This window comes from Metopolophium dirhodum, chromosome 1, assembly GCF_019925205.1.
Source record: "Metopolophium dirhodum isolate CAU chromosome 1, ASM1992520v1, whole genome shotgun sequence".
In the NCBI taxonomy this organism is placed as follows: Eukaryota; Metazoa; Arthropoda; class Insecta; order Hemiptera; family Aphididae; genus Metopolophium; species Metopolophium dirhodum.
The window spans coordinates 81,769,997-81,789,146 of NC_083560.1; the positions used below are offsets into that span (position 1 = coordinate 81,769,997).

A 19,150-nucleotide genomic window follows, 5' to 3' on the forward strand; every position below is an offset into this window, starting at 1 on the left:
TATATTTCTTATAAAAATAAAAATAAAAATTACTATCGGTAAAAAAATATTTGGTCGGTCAAAATACTAGACAATGTAATATAACTAATACAAGGTTTCTCATAATATGCTGTAGTGGACATTCAAAAAAAGGTTGAACGTGAATCTACAGCTATTTTGTAAGAGCGTCCGAAGTTAGAATTTTGACAAAATATGTTAGACATTTATTTATTACTTATACTTTGAAATGTTCCTGACATGGTTGAGTTCTAAGCTCCTACAGAAGTCATATTTACATAATAATTAAATACTAAGTTTTCGACAGGCATAGTTAACCCACTAGTTCCGTTACTTGTCTACCCAGAATTAAATACAATATTTTGACATAACTAAGATAAAAATATTATTTATTTATGTATTACATTTTTGAATAGCGAGTAAATAAAAAATAGTATGTGTATCTAATTGCTGACACAGACTTCATTGAAGTTCAATTCGTTGATTGTCCGGTAAAAATTGGTTTTGTGCGAGGTAAAGAAAAACACAGAAACCAAATGTAAAATTAAATATATAATGGATATAAGATTTTATTAGGTCACATACTAATATGAATTACACAGTCACTCGTAATGGTTGGAGGTTTTTATCATAGACCTGGTCACCTGTATAATATTAGAATATCACGAAGGCTAGTCACAGTGTTTGCCAACAATCCGTACGTAAGCATACAAGGGGAATAACCCTCTTACCCCTTCCCATCTTTCCAATGAAAGGGTAAGCTAGGAGAATCAACCGAGCCACGCAGTTAGTGTCCCAAAGTAGCGGTTGATAAGAACAAGCATTTGCAAAATGTAGCAAATGCTTTATACTTGAGACTACTGCGAACCGTGTCATAGCATTGTACACTTATTGTTTTCCATTAAAAAACACAGACTTTATTAATTTTAAATACCAAATAATAGTTACAATCACAATAATAATAATAAAGAAATTTATGGAATGCAATAAACGCATAACAGTAAACAGAACACATATAAAAATTAAAAAAGAATAAAAACCAACTAAAATATAAATTTAAACCTAAACCTCATGAAATAATAATCTTATGAATTACACACCACCCATCAGTTGATTCGTTTCACAATACAATTTTTATGAAAACATTTTAAAATTATATGCGTTGAGCAATAAGATATTTATAATTTTGATCGTAATTCAGCTATTTTGTGACTCATGAGTTTTTGTAAGTCAACTAATTTTAAAGCTAAACCCATGTTTCCTTGAATTTTAATTTTGCCTTGGAAAAATGCTTTTTGAGGATTTAACTTCCCGGATATCAGTTCAACGACATCTTCATCTTTCATTGTGAATGTTACGTCTGGTTTGCCTGTGAACAGTAAGCCAATATACAATTTTTAAAAATAGGTTTACTAATAAGATTGGTTATCATTTGCATACAATTTAAAAAAAAATTTAAATATTCAGAGAAAACTATTATTTTAATAACAATTAATTATCACATAAAATAATATATTATTTCAAAAATAACCAATTTAATATCGCAATTTGTTTATTTATATTTTGTTTGATTGTTATACAAACAATTCATAAAACTTAAATGTTGGTCCTTTAAAACTCAAATGTTATATACATATTCTTAATTTTTATTTGCTTACTGACTACAGTTATACCCACTATTATAGATAATAAATTCAATTTTTGTAATACCTGTGCCATAAAACGTTATACTGCCTTTTCCATTTTTTGCATCTATAATCCACATGCCTTCTTTTCCCTGGGTGTTTGTCACTTTAAAACAATATATACCACGAACTCTTTCTATTATATTTTCCTTGTCATCCAACATGGCTTCTTCAAGAATTTTGAAAATTTTAAATACTTTGAAAACAGTTGGATCTTTATCTGTAGTTGGTTTAGCCACTTCTGTTTTTAGTGTTCTGTTGTATAAATATCAAAAATTTACAATAATTTGGTTTCTTACAAGTAATTTTGGAGGCGTTTGCTTACTGTGAAGTCTTAGGAAATCCTTGTTTGTACAGAGCTACTACGACTGCACCGCCCAAACCAATGTTTTGTTGAAGAGCTACCTTGGCACCGGGTACTTGCCTTTTTCCGGCTTTACCAAGTAGTTGCCAATACAATTCACTACACTGAGCAATTCCTAAAAAGTTTCATAAAACATTAATGATTTTTGTTAGAGGGTGATTTTCATTAATTATACTACTACAAATATATTTTATAAGCACAACATTCTATTTTAATGTGAATACTAAGGAATTTAGGGCAAACATTTATAAAACTCTAATAGTGACATAATTGGTTTTTGATTTAATAGTCTTAATATTCATATTGAATAAATACACAAATTTTCATAACAATTTATAAGTTTGAAAATTGATACCTAACTGTTTAGGTTAATTGTAAGAATTAAAGTCATGATATTAGTGCCTCACATAGACTGATGAATACGGTTGAGATTTTGAATCCCTAAAATTCACCAAAAAAGGACTTTGCAACAATATTTTATAAAAACAACTGAAAAATTGCACGAAAAACTAATGGTCAATATGATTTTTTTTTTACCATTAGTATTTATGCAAAAATTATAATATTTAAATTATATTTTGGTGTAAATACTAAGGGCAAAAAAAATCATGATTGACCATTAGTTTTTAGTGTAATGATATGCAGAACTATTAAAATATACTTAAACTTTAAATAAAATTAAAAAGTCAGTACTTGATTTATATAATATAGACCAGTGGTTCTTAACCTTTTTTAGTTCAGCGCCCCCTTTATTGTAATAACTAATTGCTAACGCCCCCCCCCCCTCGTGAAAAATCAAATTTTCTTCTTATAAATATATATATATATATAAATATTATATTTGTATATTTATTTATTCATCAGTATATTATAACATTATTAATTAAACTATTAAAGTAAAAACTCTTATTTTTAGATAGTTATGGTTATATTGTACACCACTTAACAAAACAATTTAATACTTAACTATACAAAAAGATTTACTGAACTATAAAAAAAAAATTATAAAATATACAAATTATACCTATCAATAACTGCCCTGAGCCTGATGAGTAGCTGCTAATTTAACGATGTCTGGTTTGATATTGGTCAAAGCTAAACGTAGATCACCTTTGTTGCAAATGTCCAACCGATTTCTTTGTTTCCTCAAAAGCTGAACAACAATGGTGAATCCTTTTTCAACTAGATACGTTGACGGGAAAGAGAGAAGCAACAATTTAACTTGTTTCCATAGTTGTGGATAAGTGTCTTTAAGCTTGATCCAGGCAAGCTCGTAACCGACCTTTTTATGACGAATTGAAGGGTTTCGTGCAGCACACTGCTTAAGTTTTTAGCAGCTAAATGTTGGCGATGTATAACACAATGAACACAAATAACACCTGGGACAGCTTTTTTTAGGTGGGCTATAAACCCAACATGACGACCGGTCATCGAAGGAGCGCTATCCGTTGCGCATGCAATAATATTTGTCAAGGGGACATTTTTTCTGGTAAAATATTCCTCCACCGCTTGAAAAATCGACGACCCTTTGGTATCAGTGATCAAACTTGTAGCAAAAAATAATTCCTCGACGATTTCCTAACGTTCATTAATGAACCTCATGTAAGCTAGTAATATAGCTTTATTATCTGTTACAGTTGATTCGTCAATCTGTAGTGCAAAATTATTTTCTCTTAAATAATTTATAAGTTTGTTTTCGATGTCATCTGCCATTTCATCAATTCTTTTGGAGACAGTGTCATTGCTCAAAGGAATTGACTTAATCATCTTATTGCTAGTACCCTCTCCTTGCATAGTATCGATTATTTCCTTGAGAGCCGGTAAAATAAGAGTTTCACCGATTGAATGAGGTTTACTGTTTTTTGCTATTAATAAAGACACCTTGTACGAAGCGACAAGTCCTTTATCAAGATCAGATGTTTGTTTTTTAAATAAACTATTCACAGTAGACCGTTTTTCAATTTTTGCTTTAAGAGCCTGAAAAAACGAAAGTGGTTTCTCCAGTTTATTGGAATGAATTTTTGATAAATGATCTTTCATTCTTGATGGCTTCATTGCCTCATTCGAAAATGTTTTTCACATATAAGGCACAACGGTAACTGTACATTAAGTGGTGATGCGATAAAACCAAACTTTAGGTACTCTACTAAATACTGACGGCACTTCTTTTTTGCACTATGATCACTCATTATAAAAATATTTATTAGTGTTGTCAGAAAAACGCACTAGTTTATTCAAAAACGCGACGTTCACTGTAACGATATCAATCACGTACTGCAAGAGTGCAAGGTATAGTATACAATAGTCCAGTTATGGTTGAAAATGTAAAAATAAATCTATTATAAACAGGACGTTCCCGATACGTAAAATGCGATTAGATAACATGCCGTATGCCGTTGCATAGCGTACGCAATTGTCGCAATTACAACTATTCTGATTTCACGTTCAATTATTGTATTATTTTTCATCTCCGAGTTTGAAAAAGCTCACCACCCCTCAACGCCCCCTTCAAAACTATCGCCCCTTATAGAGACCGAAATGCCCCCAAGGGGGCGGTACCACCCCCGTTAAGAACCACTGATATAGACAATTATAATTTTGAGGTTGGAAACTTTCAATAAGATATTATGCTGTTTTCTACTTAAACATATTAATGGAATATTAATTTATAGTAATGCATATGAACTAACATAACATAACTAATAACTAACATAACTAACATAACTAACATAACTAACATTAGCATATAAGTGATGACTATGCTTCCATTAACTCAAGTAATGCTTTAAAGTATCATTTAAATTGCTTGGGGTTTTTTTTAGCAATTTAGTGTCAGATATATTAAAAGTAAATCCTTTGAAATAATTATATTAATTAATTTGTTAAATATTAAACATTGAATAATAATTAATGTATTTAACTGTGAAATTATAAGTTATGAATTAACTTCATAACTTTGTATCTATTATTTAAAGACAAATGTGAAATAGAATAATTATATAATATACAAAGAACAAAAAAACCTAATAAATAAAAACAACGTTTTTGTGGCATTAGATTTAAATTTCTTAGGCCAAAAAATATTGCAAACCACCCTAGTTAACAATTTTATTTTGACATAATATAACTCATTTAAGACTTACAACTGGTGTTAAAAATAGTATAACTTAACCATATTAGATTGTTAGAAAATAATTACCTGTGGCACCCAAAGGATGGCCTTTGGAAATTAAACCACCACTTGGGTTAACAACTACTTGTCCTCCATAGGTGTTTGAACCAGACTCAATAAACTCTCCAGCTTTTCCTGGTTTACAAAGGCCCAAAGCTTCATATGTAATTAATTCATTTGCAGAGAAACAATCATGTAATTCTACAACATTGACATCTTCTGGCTTGATAGTGGTCTTACTAAACAGTTTATCAGCTGCTAATTTGGTCATGTCATATCCTACCTACAAATATTACAAACAAACATAAATTAACTTTAAATACAATTACAATAATATTTATGATTTACTATTTGAACACAAGTTTGACCAGAGAATGTGGTTGGTGGGTCAGTAGCCATCTCCATTCCAACAATTTCAATTGCTTGATCCTGAAGGTTATTTTTAATGACAAATTGTTCAGATGCTAGAATAGCTGCTGCAGATCCATCAGACGTTGGGCAACATTGAAGTTTTGTTAATGGACCAAATACTTTAGGCGACTCAAGGATTTCATTTAATGTATACTCTTTTTGGAATTGAGAATATCTGAAAATTAATAAATTTTAATTGACTAATTTATTTATTTATTTAATATGAATTTCATACAATGAAAACTGGGAACCAGGGAAATTGTTAATTGTTAATTGTTTGATAAAATTTAATAGACAATAAATTTAACATGAATATTACTTCAAAATAAAACTGACTTGTAATTATTAAATATGAATAAAAAATTTAATTTGTATTATATTAATATTTTTAATTTAAGATGGTTTATATTACACTGTTTTATTAAAAATGTAATCTTTTGAAAAAGTATTGAATTACTTAAAATATTGTTGATATAAAAGGTTTCTAATTTTTTTCTATTAAATTAAAAATATGAGTTCCATTAAAAACATCGGAAATGAATTGTCCATGGGCGACGGGATATTTTGTGACCAGAACTGAAGCTTGCTAGCATAACCAAAGCGGCCATATTATGTCTGATGTTATATTCCATATGTAAATCGGAGAATGTGTACTACACGTTCATGTCATTTTTTTTATTCTAAACAATATATTCTAATTAAATAATAATGAGATTAAATCCGGTGTTCTTAATGAAAAACCCTATAGATGAGTAATTAATATAATTTTTGTCTGAATAATTAATAGAATAAATTAATTTATAATAATCATAATTCATAACAATTTAATATTTTTGTATAATTGTGCAGTATTTCTTTTTTGTGAAACTAGGTTTTTAGAAAAATGTACTAACGGATTGTTAACTGAATGTTTGTGGTTCTTATGGGCAATTTTAGCAAGTGTTTCAGGTTTTATGCCGTTTTTATTCATATATTCCAAAGCTGCATTTCCAAAAAGTTGTGCAGTTATTGGTGCTCCATCTAAACCAACTAAATCGCCCATTAGTGTCACATGTTTGTCCATTGGATTTGTTCGATCTAAAAACTAAAAAAAAATCTATATCTACTTACACATAATAGTGTTCAATATTAATATTTATGATTTTTTACTTTGGCAGATAATGATCCAGATTCCATTTTTTCAAAACCAAGTACTAAAACACATTGCGCATTTTGAGATTCGATTATTTGTTTACCCAGATATAGGGCTGTAGATCCCGTTGAACAATTATTATTGACATTATAAATAGGTATTCCAGTCATTCCTACTTCATACAAAGCTCTTTGTCCACAAGTAGAATCACCTAAAATATGGTTGTAATAATATTTTGTTATAGATATTTTATAATCTACATAAATTATTTATTCTAATCATTATTACCATATACATATCCGACACATGCTTGATCCACTTCCTGAATGCTGATTTTTGCATCTTGTAGAGCTTTAGTAACAGATTCAACTGCCATTTGTGGGTAATCAAAATCATCTCTACGGCCAGGTTTTTCAAACTAAAACATTAAAAAATGTATTATTAAGAAAACAGTTATAACCATAAAAATATTAAGACTACATTATGGATGTACATTTTAAAATCCAAAACATTTAACAAAGGGTATAATAATCTTTATAAAATATATTACATTACAATACTATCCTTTTCAGATCAGAAATATTCAGGTTTTTAAAAATAAATAGTTCAAAAATATATAAATATTACCAACCCACACCAAAACAAAAAATACATAGAATATGAAAATGTATTAAGTCTTGCATAGTATAATGGCATATGATAAGACCTTATGCATAGAAGTTATCTATGACTGTCAGAATACAAGCTTATGCAATTAAACATACCATATTTGTATTGTTTTCTTTGTCACAATACAATATTTGTAAAATATATATTAAACAATCATACTATCTGGGAAACCATAACCGATCACTACCAATATATGTAGAATGAAGATAAATTGATGAATATAAATTTATGTGACTTAGAATTGTTTTAGATGCCCAACAAATAATTCTAATGGTTGCATTTTATGGATTTTGTACTTCATATTTATATGATTGTGTTTAATATTATGTACCTATATATTTTGGTACCAAACAAACATTGGAGAATATAGGTAATTTAGTATTTTATTTTATCAATGCCATTTTATCATACATAGAATAATACAAATTGTGTAGAGCATGTAACAAAATAGATCATTATCTGAATTTACAACAATACTACACAATTATCAATTTACCTTTGTTATTAGATATATTCATGTTATATCATCTACATAAATCAAAAAACATTGTTGTCGCAATAAAAATGCTTCAAATAAATTGAAATCTATTACTTAACATAATTTGAAGTAAACAAATTGTTAATCAAAGCTTGAACTAAAATAGATTTTTGGATTTAACTACTTTAGTTTATCAAGTATTGAAAAATATTATCGTTTTGAATGTTAATGGCAAATTAATAATATTTTAGTTACATAACAAAATAAATACTAAATAAAACTATAAAAGACAATATAAGTTACGTTCAAATAGGAAAAAATATGTATAATTGTAAAGTTCAGTATCTTAAGTCACCAATGCTGGACTGCATAGACAACCACTAAAAATTCAATATTGAAAAGCAAGATAATGCTAAGACGTAATTTAGTAACCCATTAATGATTTATTACAGTTTAGTGTATCATTATAATATGAATCAATTTTGTATGCAACCCAGCAATACTAAATTAATATTTATATGTTTTTTGATGTATTTACTATATACCACATTATAGACTAAAGTACTAAACTTTAAATCAACATATTAAATTTTTTGATATTAATAACAATACCTAATGGTTAATGATAATAATTTGATAGAAAATAGAATAATCAATATTTTAATCAATAATCTGCTAGTGATTATTAACAAATTAAAATATAGGTATTGGAAAAGATTGTAAATTCACATTCTTTTCCCTGCAGGAATTATAATATATAACCACCACTAGACTTGGATAAAATACTTTTAAAAAGTATTTGGAATAAATACTACTTATGAAAAATAGTATGCCGAACATGTATTTGAATACTTCATCAAAATAGTACTCCAATTAAAGTATTCTATATATTTTTAAAATATTTTTCTAGATTTTAAAAATGATAATTGACTTTAGAAATATTTTAAAATATAGCCAATGTTAAAATATATTTAATTTAAATAGGTATTATAAGTCTATAAATAATAAAGCAGGGCCTTGCATCCGAATTAACCCGAACCCCTAACACCCCTAAACACCTTTAAAAAATCAAACACCCCAAACCCATATAACTCGAATGATTCTGTTTTCAAAATACCCATATTCACCAAAACCTAAATAAATCATTTTTCAGATTAACCCGAAAGCCGAATAATTTTGTTTTTTATAAACTCTTCATGTGATATATCATTTTGTATGTATTTCTTGTGGTGAGTTCAATTCTGTAGTTAGTTGTTAAATAATAATAATAAATTAACAGAAACAATCTTACAATCAATCATAGGAAAATTCAATAATTATTTTCTTGAAAATAAAATCCAATAAAATGAATAGGTACCTAATTAATTTCCCATTGTCTTAATTCTTGTAGTTTCTTAGAAAAATGTAACTACTGTACATTAATAAACTGAGTTTGGTCTAAAATAAATGTTGCAGATTCATGTAAAAATATATATTTCATTATACATAACATAATAAGTCAATAAATAAATCATTTTTTTTTGGGGGGGGGGGAGGTCATTAGTAGCTATGTTTTTCCAGACTACTCAACACCCGTATTAACCAATATTAACCCGAATGTTTGTTTAAACTTTTTATTCTAGTGCCAGCATCCGAAACCTGAATAAATGATTTAGGTACTAAGCCCTGTAATAAAGTAATAAAGTATTCAGAACATAGCATTAAACAATTTAAGGAACAGTATTTAAAACCTACTACCCCCAAGTCTGACTATAGTCTAACTCAAAGTATTAACTAAGTTAAATATATTAAATATTATATAACAATTTACTATGCAGGCAGCACATAAAAATGTATCAAATTTACTTATTAATTTAGTACAGAATAGTAAGATAATGTAGATACAGTATACCTCATTTATACCTCTTCAAATTAAAATTATATACAATTTTTTTATATTTATTTATTTTTACTATTAACTGTCCATTAATATTGGTAGCTGCGAGCAATAAAAAAAATGAGTCATGGGCCGCCTATACCATATCAATTATACATAGATATACCAGACATAAGACACAGTCCTTTGGGACTATTAATATATTAAATCAACATGTTTCCAAGTATAATTTTGTAAAAACAATATTTTATAAATATTTCTTCATAACTTATAGACTTGCTTTAGAAATCTTAAGGTGAGCGTCACATCATACACATGCTTATTATGTAGATATGAGCAAAATTGTCACACCACCTGAGCCTAGGTATATGATATTATAATGAACATGTACCTACGCAGTGGCGTGGCAAACTAAAAATTTTCCAGAGGCAAGTTACAAATATCCCAAGTATTAATACTTAATAATGTATATACATGTGTATAACTAATTATATTTCAGATCGTTTTTTACTACCTATTGAGTATATCGTATTACATTTACTTGGGAACCCACCGGATACCACCCAACCATCTATTTAAGAAAAATCTCAGAGGCCAATGCCTCTGAAATTTCCGTTCACCACGCCACAGTACCTACGCATAATAGTTTATTTAAAGCAGATAAAAATTTTTTTAGACACCATAGTCGTCATAAGCTGTTTGGGTATTGAAAGTAATCTCCAAAATCAATAACATAATGGTCATGACCAAAATGTCCATAGGTTATGTTTAATGACTCGACCAGGCTACAGCAGCAGCTACAACTGCAAATTTAGGGACGACGAGGAACTATCATACTAGAGTGCGACATCTTCAGAGTTACATAATAAGTAGTAAGTGGAACACGGAGAAGAGAAAGGCCCATCGACAAATACAAACAGGAAATTAAATTGAAAGCATAAACTTTCTTTTCTCCCGAGACGCCGCATTAAGAAAAGCACGGCCTAGTGCCACCGACTTGATGCATTGTTTGTACACTTCGAATAAATAGGTCGGACGACATATTTTTAAGTCGTCAGCAGGTAGGTACATAATTCCTTGGTTACCTTGGTCATGCCGACTCCGACGACGTACACCTTGGGCTTGGACATTTTTGTTTGGCGATTGAGATGCGTATAGGTAAGATAATCAACGAAAAACGGATGAATTGAAAGGGAAATAGAAATGTTTCATAAAAAAAAATGGACAGCGAACTCGGCAAACGATGTCGGCGGCTGCAATGACTGGCGACTGAAGGCTGAAGCGCCGCGGCATCACACTATCACATCGTCAGCAGTTTGATGAACACGTCTTTATCAGCCAAATTGTTATCACTTATCACACGCGCGCGCAGCAATAACATGGAAATATTGTTATGGAATTGTTTTTTAAGGTCGCCCGCTGAACCGACCTTCGACAGCTTGCGCTGACGTCAGCGCTTGCCGCTAAGTAGAATCGTAGTACATCAGCACAACACTACAAAAAAATATTTAATAATATGTACATTGTACAAGCGTTGAGCGTTTCGTAAAAAATCCGGACGTAGGTCGAATATTTTCGGTGATAAATTTGTTTTTCTACCGATTATTTCTACCTATTCGGTTAAAATGAGTAAACAATAGGTCATCGGTAAACAATTCGTCTAATATAAATGCATCACGCACCGACGCACCTTTGCCGTCACAGATTACAATGTATACAGAGCGTTCGTTTCACACTAGTAATGTACCTAGGTAGTCAACATTTTTGATTGATGTGACGTGAGAGTGTTTTCCGGGGGGAGGGAGTAGCTAAAACTTGAAGAATTTCTGGTTCTGAAATATTTTTCCGATTTGTTTCTATTTATTAAGGCCAGTTTTAAGCATGTCTATTGATCGTAGAATTAAGAATTGAGTTTTCGCATGCACTTACTTTTAAATTTGAATTTATAATACAGTCGAAACATAATTATGTAGCTGTAATGTTTATCATTCATTTTATGTCTTTCAACTAGTACCTAATATTATAAGACTATGAGGCAATGTGATATTGTCACTTCTACTTGATTGAATTTATATAGAAAATATTGTATAATAGGACAATAGGTATTCAAGAAATCAGATTAAATGTTAGTAAACCAGTTGGTTAACTCTTAATAAGGGCCTTGACCTATATATATACCTAACTGTACATGTATATCTATGACCTAGGGTGCTAGGTGGCTAAGTACCTAATTTAGTTTAGCGTAATTTTATTGCTTTTTACATTTTTTTTATGTTAAAATCTTTCTTAAATATATTCTCAGCAGCTTCATCGAAACTGGTAACCGGAGGGGGGCTTTTAGATCTGCTGTTGGTAAGATTCTTAAGTAAATCTTGTAATTTGTAAAAGTATCGGTACCTATTCGAACCTGTAAAGCGGTGGTAAATTACACATACGACATAGGTACTTAGAAATTTCCGATTTTAATTTTTATATATGTATGAACTCTTTGACAAAATATCTAGGCTTTTTAGGAAGTCGATTTTAAATTTTCAATTTTAAAGGACCTTAAAATAACGATTTTTTTTCAAAAATCCCGTGAAATAATTACATTACATTTGTATTTATTTCGGGCACATCTGATTTTAAATCAAAAAAGTGTTTCCTTAAGAGCATAGTCTAGAAGCTTATAAGCTCAACAATTTTTTTAATTATAATCAAACTTCAGGAAGTATGTTTAATTTACTACCGCTTTTGCCTTTTAGTAATTTTTATAGTTATGCAAACAAGAATATATTTTTCGCGAAGTATTGACATGTGCGGGGAGTGCGAGACTGCAAGAGTTACATCCGGTGGCGGTTGCCCGACGTAGCATTATTACAGCGATTCTCGGAAAGACTTAAACACACACTTATTATAATTTACTACTCACACATAGACCAAATGTTCAAGTCGTGTGAATTTCCTAAATATCACTCCTTAAAACATGATACGATGGAGTCCCCTTAATGTACAACATGAAAATCAGTTCAGCTGATTCATAATGAAAGTAAAAGAAATATTTTATAAAAAATTTGAAATTTGGTATCTATAAATATATTTTTACTGACTATTCAAATAGGTATATATGACATATCTATTTTAAATAGGTACTTTTCAAAATAAGATCTGTATCTGTACTTGGAAACTTTTAAAAAGTAGCTTCAACAAGATTGGTGTCTGGTAGATTATAAATATCTAGGTACCTATTTTTGTTGAATAAAAATCAGTTGGATCTAAAAATAATTATTCAATAGGTGTTACTCCATATACCTACTATTATACTCGTGTATATTATATATATTTTACTTAGGTTTACCTAACAGTGATATAACACTATAGTATACAACGATATGCTTCAAACCTTAAATTAGAGCGGATTTTGGAGCTAATAATTTAGGATAAAGCATGAATCACAATTATTTATGAAACATATCTACCAACAAATCTAAACAGTCTATTTTTAGGAAAGTTAAAAACAACACAAATCGTACCTATATTTTTTTCAAATTATATTGATAGGAAATACAAATAAAACACTATAATATTAAAATCCCAAGAGTATTTTTTTTAAATATATTTTTATATTATACTATATTTTTATATTATATAAAACTATAAAAGTAAAATAATATTTACGTTTGAAAATAACGTTTAATTTTTACTAATTGATATTAGAATCACGACAATTTGAAATTACTTTGAGTTAGAAATTCTTAAAAATGTTTATACTTATATCTAAGATTTAAAAAGTGAATAAATTTATTCTTACATATACTTATATACCTACCATAACACGGTGACACGTATATAGTTATTATATCTTGCCATATTGTTTTGAAATACCATTTTAATCAAATGTTGAAATTATTAAAACATGACTTAGTACTTTCATTTTGTCACAATGCTGCTTTGATCAGAACATTATAATAATAATTAATATTAGGCATATAGAATTTTCATATCATAAACAGTGATAAATATAATAATAAAATTCTATTAATGATTGAAAACTAAAACTAACATAATATTATTATGTAATAAGTAAAATTATATTTTTAAAATTATAATATTCATTTGATAAAAAGGTGGGCAAATGAGTGTCGCTCTGCTGTACAGTAGGTTATAAGTGGGTCACTGTAATTGATGGTTTTAAATTTGAATTCAATGATATAATATCGTTGTATACGAAAAATTATTCTGAGCGGAGACAGTTTGTCAGGCTAGGATATTTTAGGTTGCCTATATTATTTTATATTATTATTACGGTAGCCGTAGCCCGTAAGTTGCATTAATATAATTTGTATGTTATCATATTTGTGTATAATAGTCAATAATATACTTTATAAGTTTCAAGAACCCACGAATAATTTTTTTCAAATTACAAAAATAAAACTAAAATTGTTATTTTAAACATATTTAGTGTATAATTTCGTCCAAATTTGAACTTAAAATAACTATAAGAAAATCTGTGTTTATAAATTTTTAGATTTTTTGATTACACAATAAACTGCTTACGTGGAATCTTGTTTAAAATTTTAAATTCTTAGCTATAAAAGTGGAACTTTTTATAAATTGTTAACTACAAAATAATTTGGAAATTTTCAATTTAATAAATATTGTCAAAATTTGAACTTTAAATGTTTATACAAATCTTGCATAATATGTATTTATAAATATTTTTCTAATGTTATTATAACTTCTTATGAGGAACCTAGTAATTCATTTTAAAGCTTTTTGACCAAACGAATAAAATTGTATTGACATTTATAGAAAAAAAACTAAACAAATTGAAAATTAAAAATGTCCGTGACAGCTAAAAATGAATCAAAATATTTTGAAAATTGTATCAAGTATAGAAAAAAATATTATTTATTGATAAATAATAATGTAGGTAAATTAAAGTATATTCTACAATTATTCATTTTTGAATTACAAGTACAACAAAATAAGAAAATCACTTCAAGAGAAATCGAGTGAATATCCAATTTGTATACATTTGGACGCACATAATTTGACTTTCCAGTAGACATTTTTTATTAAGCTAGACAAACTTATTAGGAACCTTGTATTACATATTCAAGTTTATTAGACGTGCGAAGGGGAACACTTTTTATCGACATTAATTTAATAAAAAAAAGAAATTAAATTAAATTATAATAATATAAATAGAAAATTTCATATGCTTACAGGTTACAAATAGCTTAATACGAATTAAAATATTTTGAAAATTGTATGGTGTATAGAAAATGCTAATATAAACATTCAATGAAAATGTCATGTATCATCGGTACTTTCTTCAGAGTTACATCAAAAACCAATTTTGAATAAAAATGTTTTTCACGGAGCTTTAGAAAACACAGAGAATCTCAAATGTTGAATACCGGAATACACCAACTAGAATAATTTTCAACACGGAAAAGATACTGAAGTTGAAAGTTGAAGCATTATTTCGACTACTTATCGTGTACACAGACACAAAAAAATGTCCATGAATTTGACCCACCCACTTTCTATGATAAGACCCAAACCAATACCAAAAGTTAGCAAATAGTTAGCAAATAATAGCAAATTTACTACAGAAGTTAGCAAATCATTATTGAGGCAGTTATAAGCATTATTTATTTGGGTGGGCCAAGTTCAGGTAACCCACCCACTTTGTCCGATCGTCTCCAAACAAACGCCGGTAGTTAGCAAACAGTTAGCAAATAATAGCAAATCATTTTTTTTCAATAAATATCAATAAAGTTTTATCTGTTGGGCCAAAAAGTGTAAAAATTTAATACAAGGCTCCTGATATATTAATACAATATCAGTTGAAAAATATTAAAAATACATAGGCACAATTTTTTTTATAAGCATTTTAAGATCGAATTTTGACAAAATGTATCAAATTTAAAATTGAATAATTATTTTGTAGTTAAAAATGTATAAACTGTTTAACTTTTATATCTAAGGACGAATAGTTGCAATAATTTTAGTTTAAAAACAATTTTTTTTTAATAGACTTTATTCCAGCTTTTTTCGATTTTAAAACGATGTGTGACGTTGCGTTACAAAATAATCGTTGACTAAAAATGTTGAATTTTAAGATTATATTAATATACCAATTATATATACCTAGAAATTATATAGAATATCTGAATATATATGGATAAAAAAAACACATTATAGTAAAACTAATCACCGCTCAGAATCTAAAACGTTTATCAGTACCTAGCATAATAATGAAAGAGAAAATCCAAGAGTCCTGAAAGTCTGAATAGTGAACAGACTCTGTATAAATTAATCGATAAAATATTATATTATAATTATACTCAACTTCAAATCTCAACATTTCAAATTACCTAGATTTCATCCCGACGCGATTATAGACTAGCTACTACAGGCGGAGCAATTTTACTTTGCTGAGATTTTGCGTTGATACACAATAATTAATCAATGATGTTTACTTAATTATGTATTTCAATAAAGGAATGTACTTAGCTTCGTTTCCATTACGGGTGGGCTGGAATTTTTTTTTCTAAAATCGGCCAAAAATAGAATTTTGATTTGCCAACTTCAAAAATTGATTTGCTATTATTTGCTAACTGTTTGCTAACTACCGGCGTTTGTTTGGAGACGATCGGACAAAGTGGGTGGGTTACCTGAACTTGGCCCACCCAAATAAATAATGCTTATAACTGCCTCAATAATGATTTGCTAACTTCTATAGTAAATTTGCTATTATTTGCTAACTATTTGCTAACTTTTGGTATTGGTTTGGGTCTTATCATAGAAAGTGGGTGGGTCAAATTCATGGACATCACAAAAAAAGGTTACGCACTTTTATGGATAGAGACAAAATGTAATTGAAGATTTTGTGATTATAAAATAAGAAAAGTTCAAGGTATAAATTAAATTATATATTTTAATCATATAATTTAACATTTTAACATTATTATTTTTATTATTAATTTAAGTCTCACAAAGTCACAAATATATTTTATTACTAAGCAAATTAAATAAGTGGCAAATCAAAAATATTAAACAGTATATAATATTCAAAAAATATATTGTCCTATTTATTTATTATTCGGGCCCTCGCAATATATTCCACCCACAGGCCACCACTTACCTAAACCCACCCCTGATATGTAAGGAAAAGATTTTATAATTACAAAATATATCACACTTTACTCTATATACCTAGTCTATTCATATACTATAGTAGTTACTAATTTACTATACATTATTTATTTATTCGTATGGTATATACTATATAGTATAATCTCTATAATAGCTAGGTACTTGAAAGTAAGTGGCAATGCTCTTTTTTACTATTAATTTTATTTTTGTAAGTATCACTGTGTAGGAAATAATTCAGGTAATATGTTAATAATTGCTGACATCTCAATACGACAATACTGCAAATTTGAACGAAATATTTAAAAAGAATTCAACGATTAATTATTACAACAATTATAGACGTCATCACATTTTTTACATTTTTGTATAGGTATTACTACATTATTTAGTCTTTTTTCCATCCTGTTATTAAGCTATTTTCATATAATATGCATGATGCATCAAGTTACAATTTGAAATTCTATATAGAGGACTAAAATAGAGCCATACAGGCATAATTATTGTAGTCACTTACGGATATTAACGCAGCTATTTTCTACAGATATTTGGCAGCTATAGGAGCTAAATATTTCGATGAGCGGGTAACTATCAGACCGCTTGTTTTGGCAAAACCAATTAATTAATTAATTTTAAATTATTTTTAACCCAAACAATTAAACACAAAACGAAATTTTGTTTCCCGCAGCAGTTGCGAAATTATAGAATTACTGAACTATATAACTATCTATTCAATTATTCATAAATTCATAATATATATTAATATGTTTTTGCTCACTTTTAACGGGAGCAACCAAAGATTTCATTTTTAACTAAACATTTTTCTTTTGTTGAAATTTCCTGAAAATGGTCATATCGACTATCTTTGAAAATATGATTTTTAGTGTATTTTCTTAACATGATGAATTTTTGAGGTTGTATATGGTAGGTATGCAGTTAGTTAAAAGTTTATTATTTAATTAAGAATTAAACGGCTGTGAATATCAAATATATGTATATAGGTACCACTGTACCAGGTAGGTACCTACATGTTAAATAAAACATGATTTATCAATTATACATAGACTTATGTTAAGGTCTTAGGTCTTGTGTTAAGAATATAGGTACAATGTAATTTTTAATAACTAATAACAAGTCATAAAATGTTAGTTAGTGAAAAATTGTGGAATACTCAAAAAAAATAACAAAAAATAGACAATCAATAAATGTAATAAAACTTTACACCACTCAACATTTATACTGTAGTAAAAATACAATTTTTTTAATAATATACAAAAATACACAATACACATGTATTATACACAGATGAATTAAACTGTATTTTGGATTTTCTATACCTATAGGTATTATACAATATATTATAATTAATAGTATAATATTAAAATGGGCAAATGATAATCCAAGATACACAGTTTTAAATATAGTAATGTAGGCTAAATATACTATAACTATAAAATATCAAGCTATTTAATAAGCAATTAATATACGAAATTATATAATCATAATTTAAATTTATTTTTAAATGTTTGCACAGCAAAAAAGGTTTATGACGTTTTATATCACTATGTATACGAATATGAACAGCTAATATTTATTTTCTTTGGGCAAGTATTAATTTATTGGTCATAGGTATAATAATAAAATTACAAAAAAAGCATAATCTCTATTAATTCACTACAATTAGTTCATTATTTAGCAGGGCTTGTATTTGAAGATAAAATTCCATTTTATGTTATTTACGATTAAAACGCTACACAAGTTTTGCATTTATCGTTATTGGTTATTCAGAATTAAAACGTTGTACAAGTTTTGCGTTTATTGTTATTTAGAATAGTGTTAATACCTATTAAATGTATTAATAATAACTAATGCGGGCAGTTAATGGCCTGGATACGGAATATAATATAATCAATTCTGATGTCTGTATGCATGAAATAAATATTTCTACGAAACTGATATAACTTTTAAATAAATGGATTTTAAATTATTTCGTTTAGAGTTATTTTTCGTTCAAAGAAATTCGATAAATTACGTTTTGCGATATTTTTCGTTTAATGATATTCTATAAATTACGTTTTGCGTTATGTTTTGTTTTGCAGTATTTAATTATTTTTGATTTTTGCTTTCCGTTTTATTTACAAATTTTAATCGTTTTTTGTCAATTAATATAACGTTATAAATTATAATAACTTATTATAAAGTTTTGTAAATAACTATAATTAG

The 19,150-nt window shown here is 28.0% G+C and overlaps 1 protein-coding gene across 1 annotated transcript; it reads right to left on the minus strand.

Moving 5' to 3' along the window:
• Nucleotides 1–898: 898 nt before the first annotated feature.
• LOC132936416 (sterol carrier protein 2) lies at nt 899–11,099 on the minus strand. The gene is made up of 9 exons (XM_061003139.1): nt 10,870–11,099; nt 7,050–7,179; nt 6,779–6,972; nt 6,523–6,713; nt 5,567–5,804; nt 5,246–5,501; nt 2,008–2,161; nt 1,708–1,937; nt 899–1,366 (listed from the first exon to the last, which is right to left on the minus strand). Exons 1-9 carry the CDS (start codon nt 10,912–10,914, stop codon nt 1,176–1,178), a joined length of 1,629 nt encoding a protein of 542 aa, XP_060859122.1. The 5' UTR covers nt 10,915–11,099; the 3' UTR covers nt 899–1,175.
• Between the last annotated feature and the right edge of the window lie 8,051 nt (nt 11,100–19,150).